General features: G+C 51.5%; 5 protein-coding genes across 5 annotated transcripts; 3 read left to right on the top strand and 2 right to left on the bottom strand.

Annotated features, from left to right (window-relative positions):
• Positions 1-77: 77 nt before the first annotated feature.
• Positions 78-1403, bottom strand: N7525_002725 (tRNA maturation protein LHP1; the record flags this gene model as incomplete). The annotated part of the gene is made up of 3 exons (XM_002559669.2): positions 78-177; positions 236-1011; positions 1068-1403. 3 exons carry the CDS (start codon positions 1401-1403, stop codon positions 78-80), a joined length of 1212 nt encoding a protein of 403 aa, XP_002559715.2.
• Positions 1404-2327: 924 nt separating this feature from the next.
• chsD (chitin synthase D) lies at positions 2328-4693 on the top strand (the record flags this gene model as incomplete). The annotated part of the gene is made up of 3 exons (XM_061212415.1): positions 2328-2381; positions 2442-2608; positions 2686-4693. 3 exons carry the CDS (start codon positions 2328-2330, stop codon positions 4691-4693), a joined length of 2229 nt encoding a protein of 742 aa, XP_061069436.1.
• A 712-nt stretch (positions 4694-5405) lies between these two features.
• On the top strand, positions 5406-7778 carry hsp88 (Hsp70 chaperone Hsp88; the record flags this gene model as incomplete). The annotated part of the gene is made up of 4 exons (XM_061212416.1): positions 5406-5480; positions 5586-5617; positions 5680-7423; positions 7488-7778. The coding sequence occupies 4 exons, from the start codon at positions 5406-5408 to the stop codon at positions 7776-7778; spliced, it is 2142 nt and encodes a 713-aa protein (XP_061069437.1).
• Positions 7779-8505: 727 nt separating this feature from the next.
• N7525_002728 (uncharacterized protein) lies at positions 8506-9480 on the top strand (the record flags this gene model as incomplete). The annotated part of the gene is made up of 1 exon (XM_061212417.1): positions 8506-9480. The coding sequence occupies one exon, from the start codon at positions 8506-8508 to the stop codon at positions 9478-9480; it is 975 nt and encodes a 324-aa protein (XP_061069438.1).
• Positions 9481-9581: 101 nt separating this feature from the next.
• On the bottom strand, positions 9582-9806 carry N7525_002729 (uncharacterized protein; the record flags this gene model as incomplete). The annotated part of the gene is made up of 1 exon (XM_061212418.1): positions 9582-9806. One exon carries the CDS (start codon positions 9804-9806, stop codon positions 9582-9584), a length of 225 nt encoding a protein of 74 aa, XP_061069439.1.
• Between the last annotated feature and the right edge of the window lie 304 nt (positions 9807-10110).

Genomic DNA, 10110 nt, shown 5'->3' on the forward strand with positions numbered 1-10110 from the left:
TCCCGCCGATCGACCGAAATCAGAGAACAAGAATTAAAGACAAGACAAGTCATTGCAATCCGCCGAAACTAGATGCCTTATTCCTTGGCATCAACCTTCTTAGCGGGGTGATCGCCACCGTTGGTGCCCTCATCCTCGCGGGAGCGCTTCTGGGTGCTCTGCACGACTGGGACGCCACTATAATTGAAGTCAGTACTTATTCACTCACTGCAGATATCAGATCAGTGTGACTTACCGAGAATCCTTCTGAGCCTCACGGGGAGCCTGGAAGCCATTCTTCTGGTCCTCGGTGCGGCGTTCGCGCCAGTCGCGGTCGTTACGGTCGTTGCGGTCACGACCATCACGGCCGCCACGGCCACGGCCACCACCACGACCACGACCGCCGCGACCACCACGACCACCACGTCCACGGCCGCCGGTGTTGCGGGCGTTGGAGGGGTAGACGTTGCCATTCTTGATCTCCTCGACCTTCTCATCGCAGTACTCCTTCTTGCTCTTGAAGATCAGATCATTCTCCTTCCACTGGGGCTTCTTCTCCAGAGCGAGGAAGGCCTTCTGCTTCTCCTCAGACTCGAACTCAACAAAGACGCTACCCTTGAAAGTCTTGTCGTTGGTGCGGCGCAGACGGATGGCGTTTGTGGGACCGTAGGGGGCGAAGAGAGCCTCAATGTCGAGCTGTGTAGTGGGCTCCTCCTCACCAAAGCCGAAGCCCTTGACGTAGATGGATCGGGCCATGGCGGCATCCTCGAAGACCTTGACGGCCTTGGCATCGTGCTCGTTCACGGACTCGGGCAGAGGGACCTTGCGCTTGACGGCGGTGTCGTTTTCCGTCAGCTCGACGTTCTCTGAGGTCTTGAGGGCCTCGACGATCGCGCTGAAGGGTTGGAAGCGGCGCATGCGCTTGAAGGAGTGGAGGAGCTCAAGGGGCACGGCGTTGTTGGCGCTGCCGCCAACCTTGGAGAGAAGGAACTTGTCCATAGGGAGGTTGGAATCGGAGAAGTAGAATTCGACCTAGGGTGTGCGCGTCAGTTGAGATCTAGTGGGGGAGCCTTTGTAATGGTTCATACCTGCTTGCGGATCTGCACAGGGTCGTCCGTTACCTCCTGGGTAGAGGGATCGAACTTGGCGTTGTTCTGGCGAGGGCCACGGTTACCGCGGCCATCGCGCTGGAAAGTGCGGGTCTCGCGTCTCTCAGTCTGGGGCTCTGCGGTCTTCTCATCGGACTTCTCCTCGGCTTTCTCAGACTTCTCTCCGAGCTTAGCAGCTTCGGCGACAATGCGGGCCTCGTCGGCGTCCTGAGCGGGCTGCTCGGAGGCGCCTTCCTCCTTCAGCTCGGCGAGGACATTCTGGACATCCTTCTCAGCCTCGGCGTTGACAACTGGGGTCTTTTGTTCTTCGGCCATTGTTGTGAATTGTATGCGGAGACTATTTCGGTTAGGAAAAAAAAAGATGATAAGCAGGAAGATTAGACGCGACGGAGATGTCAGAGAAAGCAGAAAATGCGGGTGAACAAGGGATCGGAGGAGATCTATGGATAATGTTGGGACGTATGAACAATACCTTTATAGATTGATTAATGCGCTATTCAGAATGCTATTGCGCTTGGGACAGTATCGCAGCGGGGAGGATCTGGGAATTTTTTTTGAGCTCCAGTGGCGCCTGAGACAGACGCTAGTCTGCAATTGGTTAGCGTGACCTCGTACTATTCCCTTTCGGGCAATTTGACATTGTCTATACATTGTCTTCTATTGTCTGCATTGTATCTGAAGAATTGGAATGTCAATAGATGGTAGATGTATAAATAGTAATTGTTTCAGGCGGAAGTATGGGTCTGACCGCAATACTGACATTATGTACTCATATTTTACGTCCCGAGGTCAACATCGTCAAAGTGCAAGCACCTGACGCACATTGCACCTTCCCAAAGGCCGTGACCAGTTTCCAAGGAAGGTCCATGGGTTCCAAGGTTGCTTAGGTATTGATGTGCTGACTTTATTTCCCCTTTCTTGAGAAACCTCATTTCGTACTCATCTTGTCACGGGGGATTCACTCTTATCAAATATCACATCCATGAATATCTTCAATTGAGTATTCTTTCCAGGACGGTTGTGACTTGGGTACCCAATTCACCTCCTGGATAGTAACATTATAAGGCCTGGGTTGTGAGTATCTGCCGGTCGAGTTTGAGGTCCCCAGTTCTGCTAATCATACATGATGTTCAGGTCGTTATTCTCCATAACTATACAATACATTTGGACCCTTCAACTTGAACTTGAGTTGCTGCTTTCGACATCCAACAGGTTAGGAAAGAGTTTTCTCAGACCAAAATGATTCCATCACAAAGGGGTTCGCCGGTCCACGAGACCTGGCCGACCAAGGATGTATGCTCCCCTCTCCCTTTCCTTCTGGGTTTCCGATGCCATCCTGACCATCCTCAACAGATAGTATACCTCTCAATTGTCGGGCCATTGATGCTTGCAGCCCTATTTGAATGGTTTCTCTGGCTAAGCGCCTTCATCTACTGCCTGATCAAGGTGTGGATGAAAGCAGACCATCGGAGTGTAAGGGTTCTGGCCGTGGTGATGATTTTCTTGTTCACAGTGATACGGTAGGTTCCTTGAACATCAGGGACCCGTTACCTTGCAGCTTCATTTGGAGTCCTCAACTGACGAACGCATATAATAGACTGGCATTCCTTCCAGTCATGCTCGTGACACTGCCGTTGCCACCACAGATCACAGTTCACTTACCCCGCGAAATAGTGCATGGGTTTCAAGTGTTTGCATTTTGGGCTTTTTCTGCTCTTCTGGTCGGCCCATGGCTATTCTGTGTTTACGGTCTCACTACAAATTCACTTGGGAGAAAAAAGAGGATCAAACGAGTGCTGGATGATCGGACGGCCCCGAAGACTGTGGTTGTGATGCCAGTATACAAGGAGGACCCAACAGTCTTGATTAAAGCCATCAACTCCGTGGTCGACTGCGACTATCCTGCAAATTGCATCCATGTCTTTCTTTCGTACGATGGCGGCAAGGTCGACGAGCCGTATCTCCGCGTCCTCGACCATCTTGGTATTCCGATCACACTGGAGAGCTATCCTCAGAGCATTGACTGTATATACAAGGGTGCACGGATCACGGTATCTCGCTTCAAACATGGCGGTAAAAGGCACTGCCAAAAGCATACTTTCAAGCTCATCGACAAGGTGTATGCTGATTACCTGAAGAGACATGACAATCTGTTCGTTCTTTTTATCGATTCCGACTGCATCCTTGATCGAGTTTGCCTGCAGAACTTCATGTACGACATGGAACTTAAGCCAGGCAGCAAACGCAATATGCTTGCAATGACGGGCATCATTACGTCGACGACGGAGAAAAACAGCTTGCTGACAATTCTTCAGGACATGGAATACGTCCATGGTCAGCTTCTTGAACGATCCGTTGAATCTGGCTGCGGCGCAGTGACCTGCCTCCCTGGAGCTTTGACTATTTTACGCTTCTCCGCTTTTCGTAAGATGGCCAAGTATTACTTTGCGGACAAGGCTGAGCAATGTGACGATCTCTTCGACTACGGAAAATGTCATCTTGGAGAAGACCGATGGCTAACCCACTTGTTCATGATTGGTGCCACGGAGCGGTATCAAATTCAACTATGTATGAGCGCCTTCTGCAAGACCGAAGCTGTCCAGACCTTTAGTACTCTCTTGAAGCAACGCCGACGATGGTTTTTAGGTTTCATCACAAACGAGGTTTGCATGATCACTGACGCCCGGCTCTGGGTGCGCTATCCCCTTCTATGTCTGGTTCGATTCATGCAAAACACGGTCCGAACGACTGCTCTGCTCTTCTTCATGATGATCGTCTCACTGCTTACAACATCAAAGAAGGCAAAGGACCTTCCTGTGGGGTTCCTGGGGGTCTCCTTGGGATTAAATTACTTACTCATGCTGTACTTTGGACTACGTCTCGGACGCTATAAAGCCTGGCTTTACCCAATCATGTTCATTGTTAACCCGTTCTTCAACTGGATCTACATGGTCTATGGCATTTTCACAGCCGGTCAGAGAACTTGGGGTGGACCACGGGCCGATGCTGCCACTGCTGATGACCATACCACGCCAGGAGAAGCAGTTGAACGGGCAAAAGAGCAGGGCGATGAGTTCAATGTGGATGTCGACACCTTCCGCACCGGTATTGTACGCCGGAAATCTGTCCCTATCCGCCCATCGGAGAATGTGGACGGCCGATTTGCACCTGCCAAGCAGCAGGTTGATGGGTTTTATGTCAACACTGCCGGCCCTGGGCCCGCACTCGCACGAATGGTCAGCGCAATGGAAAATCCTGCAAATTCTCAGTACCAGTTACCTGCTCACTTTCGCCATTCGACTGACTCTGTACTCAGTGGATCGGATTGCGGTTCTAGCTCGATTGCCACACCACAGAACGTGGAAAACCTCCTGATGAGTGAAGAAGACCAAAAGAAGCCCTCTTATGCCCGCCAAGCCCGGGCATCAACGGGCTCGGTGAGCGTCGATGGTCACTATTCGGAGAACCACTTTGATTATGGAGTCACTCCGAAGCCCATGGGTTCTGCATCCGAGCACGATGACCTTGGACTCACCCGTCCATCAGGCACATACCATACCGGACGCTCTGAAATCATCCCTCCGGCCTACAGAGAGTCAGAATAAATGGTGCCGAGCGACTTGGCGCCGAGCTCCTTTCAAACCCCGTGACCCACCTCAAGATATTATTGTCTAACAGGAACATATGTACCGTGCATGACGTCAGTTTTAGTCCTTTTCTTCTTTTTTTCCTCTTTTTCTCCCTTTTTTTTTTTTTTTTTTTTTTTCCAGTTCGACTGCTTCGCCGCTCGGCATAGGTTTTTTGACCGTCCTATTCTTATTTCCTTTTAGCCTGGAGATCTTGCTTTCCTCTCAATTCTATAGCTTTTAGAATCCAAAACAACATTGAAGTCCCAAGAACATGTGTATAGCCAATGACCCACCGTAGATTCCTCATAGGGCGGTGATCAGATTTTCAATTCTGCTAGGCAAAAGTAGGCGGTGAAAGTGGGTGGTCCAGCAGCCGCCAGAAGGTTCGACGAGGTACCAGCACAGTCCGGATGCTAAGAAAGGTATATAGACCAGTCAGAGAGAGGAAATGAATGAAAGAAAGCACATTCTGATACATTTTACGTTATCCATTTATACCCCAAATTTGGAAATCCCTTAGTTCGGCGCCTAAAGATCAGCCAGACCGCTTGACACTTGGTCATCGCCCCTCCAATAATAGTGGAGTGGCGTGCAAATTCTCCCCTCCGACTTCTCTCACTTTTCTTCGTTTGAATCTTCCATCTCCCACTCCCTCCCTACCTCCCATATTCCCCTACTTTATTCCATAATGAGTGTCGTCGGTATAGATCTGGGTGCGCAAAGCACCAAGATTGGTGTTGCCCGCAACAAGGGCATTGACATTGTGCGTATTACCCCACGGTCTTGATTCGGATTTATAGTCTTCTTCGAGATGGATCATGACCTCACAAATATGAGCAATTGCGCTAACTATTTGTTGACATTATAGATTGCCAATGAGGTTTCTAACCGCCAGACCCCGTACGTCTCATAACCCCCCGCTGGTCACTGGGTAACTGAATACTGATTTGGAATTATTCTAGCTCCGTCGTTGGATTCACACCTCGCAGCCGCGCCCTCGGTGAGGCCGCTAAGGGTGGAGAAATCTCGAACCTGAAGAACACCGTCGGCTCTCTCAAGCGCCTGATCGGCCGTTCTTTCAACGATCCCGATGTCGCCATCGAGCAGGAATACAACACATGCAACCTGGTTGACGTCGATGGCCAGGCCGGTGTCGAGGTCAGCTACCTCGGCAAGAAGGAGAAGTTCACGGCCACTCAGTTGGTCGCTTCCTACCTTTCCAAGATCAAGGACATCACCGCCAAGGAACTGCGCGCTCCTGTCTCCGACGTCACCATCAGCGTTCCTGCTTGGTTCACTGATGTGCAACGCCGGGCTATGATCGATGCTGGCGATATTGCCGGTCTCAACGTCCTGCGTCTCATCAACGACACCACCGCTACCGCTCTCGGTTGGGGTATCACCAAGCTGGATCTCCCCACCCCCGAGGAGAAGCCCCGCCGTGTGATGTTCGTCGACATTGGTTACTCTGACTACACTGCCTCCATTGTTGAGTTCCGCAAGGGTGAACTCAACGTGAAGGCTACCGCCTACGATCGTCACTTCGGTGGCCGTAACTTCGACAAGGCTCTCACCGAGCACCTCGCTGTTGAGTTCAAGGAGAAGTTCAAGATTGACATCCACACTAACGGCAAGGCCTGGACCCGCACCTTGGTTGCCGCCGAGAAGCTCAAGAAGGTTCTGTCCGCTAACGCCATGGCACCTCTGAGCGTGGAGTCCCTCATGGAGGACACTGATGTCCGCGCTATGCTGAAGCGTGAGGAGCTCGAGCTCATGGTCAAGCCTCTCCTTGACCGCCTGACCGTTCCTCTGGAGCAGGCACTCTCCGAGGCCAAGCTCCAGGTTGGAGACATCGACCAAATCGAGATGGTCGGTGGCTGCACCCGTGTCCCCGCTATCAAGGAGACCATTAGCAAGTTCTTCGGCAAGGGTCTGTCCTTCACCCTGAACCAGGATGAGGCCATTGCCCGCGGTTGTGCCTTCAGCTGTGCTACCCTCTCCCCCGTTTTCCGTGTCCGTGACTTCGCCGTCCACGACATTGTCAACTACCCCATCGACTTCACCTGGGAGCAGTCTCCCGAGATCCCCGATGAGGACACTAGCCTCACTGTCTTCAGCCGTGGCAATGTTATGCCTTCCACCAAGATTCTCACTTTCTACCGCAAGCAGCCCTTCGATCTCGAGGCCCGCTACTCTGAAGCCGAGGCTATGCCCGGCAAGGTCAACCCCTGGATTGGCCGCTTCTCCGTTAAGGGCGTCCAGGCCGATGAGAAGAACGACTTCATGATCTGCAAGCTCAAGGCCCGTCTCAACCTGCACGGTATCCTTAACGTCGAGTCTGGATACTACGTCGAGGATATGGAGGTCGAGGAGCCCGTCGAGGAGGAGAAGAAGGAGGATGAGATGGACACCGACTCCAAGGAAGAGCAGCCCAAGAAGACCCGCAAGGTTAAGAAGCAGGTTCGCAAGGGTGATCTCCCCATTGCCTCCGCTACCGGCGGCTTCGACCAGGCCACCAAGGAGGCCTGGACCGAGCGCGAGAACGCCATGTACATGGAAGACAAGCTTGTCGCCGAGACCGACGAGAAGAAGAACGAGCTTGAGGCCTCCATCTACGAGCTCCGTGACAAGATCGATGGCGTGTACGCCGAGTTCGCCAGCGAGGAGGAGAAGGAGAAGTTGAAGGCCAAGCTCATGGACACCGAGGTGAGTTTCGAATCAGCATTGTTCAATAATTTCTTTGGTCAGCCATACTAACGCATTACTTCAGGACTGGCTCTACGAGGAAGGCGAAGACACCATCAAGTCCGTCTACGTCGCCAAGATGGATGACATCCGCTTCATCGCCGGCCCTATTATCCAGCGCTACAAGGAGAAGGTCGAGGCTGAGCGTGACGCCGTCCGCAAGGCCGAGGAGGAGGCCGCCGCTAAGCGCCGCGCCGAGCTCGAGGCCAAGAAGGCCGAAGAGGAGGCTGCCAAGAAGAGCACCGAGGGCGATGCCGAGATGAAGGACGCCCCCGCCGAAGGCGAGGCCCAGGGCGAGACTGAGGAGAAGCAGTAGATGCATTCCATTTCATGACACTGGAATGACCTAATGTGTTTTACTTACTTTTGGGTTGATGGAAACCCCGATTCCAAAACCGCGCTTTACTCTTGAACTATTTGGGTGAATCGCGTTATGACGAAAAGGACCTTTTTAAAGAGATGTTTCAAGGAGCTAGATATTTCGATCGGCTTTTAATCGTTGGGCCAATTTTTTTTTGTTATAATGGCAAACGGTTATGATGTAGATCGTTCCTGTTCCCTTTGATGTTATGAATAGATGAAAATACACTCAATGCCTTTGTCTTCAATTCTCCAGACCCTATAGAATAAGTAACATCTCTCATTACTTGAAGTGGCTTGGCCCTATACGTTCCCATGTTGTATTGAACGTCGACATGCATGTCTCGACATTGCCAAGTATCAAACTGGCTTTCTTTAACCAGTAGACTTAATGCAAAATCCAAGGCCATTGTGGGTGAACGTCTATGCGGACCAGCTATGATAGCAAGCATACCTACTAGGTAACAATCACATGGGATGAGACAGGGCAAAGACTAAGAACGTGCTCGTTTGTTAATCCCTTATGATAGTCCAAGACCAGGAGCAAACTTGATTTCCTTATTCCTTCTGATCGTGCAACTTTCTCTCCCTCCCTCTCTTTACTTCTTCACTCTTTTCATATCCCTTTGATCCGCCAATCTTCTTACATTGTACCAGACCACCGAGATTCAATTCTGTCCAAGATGGAGCAAGATCAGGACAAACGGATGATCCTCCAGCTCCTTCTTGAGGATCTTGAGGAGCTAGAAAACAGACAGAAGGGAAAACTGGCTGCTGGAAAGAGAACAGATTTTGAAATTGCCATCGCGAGCTTGAGGGACGATATTCAGACCCTGCAGGTTTCCATCAACGATGAGATACTGGCACTTAGCACGAGTACTGCAATCGCGACTGATCAGAAGATACTAGCAGCCCTTCAACATGAGGAAAGAGTTGCTACACAGGGCCGCCAATTTGCCCTCGCTATGCACAACGGATCGACCTCTGATCGCATACCGAATCGCCCAACGGCAAATGAGGCGACACCCCCAGATGACGACGATGACGCCGTTTCCACTATCATGGGCGATCTTATGGACCGAATGTCTCTGAGCGAAAAGACATCCGACAACGGGGAAGGCTCCTCGTTCATACATCCATCACGAGCAATCAGCCTCATGAGAGAATGTGTTTCTTGTTTCACCAAGGTCGACACTATAATGTTCAAGGGCCGGTGTGGCCACGAGTTCTGCCGCGACTGTACAAAACAGATGTTTCTCGGTGCCATCAAAGACGAGGAGTTGTATCCGCCACGGTGCTGCGGCAATGTCGTCCCACCTGGAGTTGCTTTGAGAATCCTTAACTATGAGGAGCTTCGACGTTTCAGCGAAAGGGCCCTTGAATGGACCGCGAAGGACCGCCTCTATTGTGCCGAGCCAACATGTTCGAAATTCATTCCCCCCTTCGCTATCCAGCACGAGCATGGCACCTGCCCCGAATGTCACCGGCAGACTCATGTCCCATGTCGTTCCCTCGCCCACCCCGGTGTCGATTGCCCAATGGACGAACCTCTCCATGCTGTGCTAGAAATGGCGGATTCTGAGAACTGGAGGCGGTGCTTCAACTGCAGAACTATGGTAGAGCTCCACCACGGCTGCAACCATATGACCTGTCGGTAAGCATTATCTATAACAAGTATACTATCGTACATGAAGGAAAGAGACTAACGATTGGTAGCTGCGGCCGCGAATTTTGCTATGTGTGTGGCTCGGTCTGGAAATCATGCCAGTGCCCACTTTGGCACGAGGACAGGCTTGAGGAAGTGGCAATCCGAGTGGTACGTGAGGAGGTGCCGGCCAATGCCGATGTCCATGTCCGCCAAAACGCGTTTCACCGGATAGTCGAGGACTTGCGGCACCACGAGGACAACGGGTGCCAGCATCACAGGAACTCGCAATGGGTTTGGCGCAACAATGGGAGTTTGCAGTGTGAGGTCGGCAACCATTACCTGCCTGAGTACATTTTCATGTGCACGGGTTGCCGGATGCGGGCTTGCAACCGTTGTCGAAGACACAGATTGAGGTAGTTTTTTGCTGTTGCTTCTTTTTTGCGGGTCTGTTATGTTGCAGGCAGAGGCTGAAGAACTGAAGGAGAGTTGAGAGACAGTTTGTGGTTTCTGGTGGCTGGATTTCTACATGTATCATTCGGACGCGGTCTGTATGGTAAAATTGGAAGGGCGTCATTCAACTGTCAATTTATCGGGTTCCTCTTCGAGCCTTAGGGGTTCGCCAATCGGCATCAGATCGTAT

The sequence above is a fragment of the Penicillium rubens genome (assembly GCF_028828025.1).
Source record: "Penicillium rubens strain IBT 27055 chromosome Unknown utg000002l_segment0_segment0, whole genome shotgun sequence".
In the NCBI taxonomy this organism is placed as follows: domain Eukaryota; kingdom Fungi; phylum Ascomycota; class Eurotiomycetes; order Eurotiales; family Aspergillaceae; genus Penicillium; species Penicillium rubens.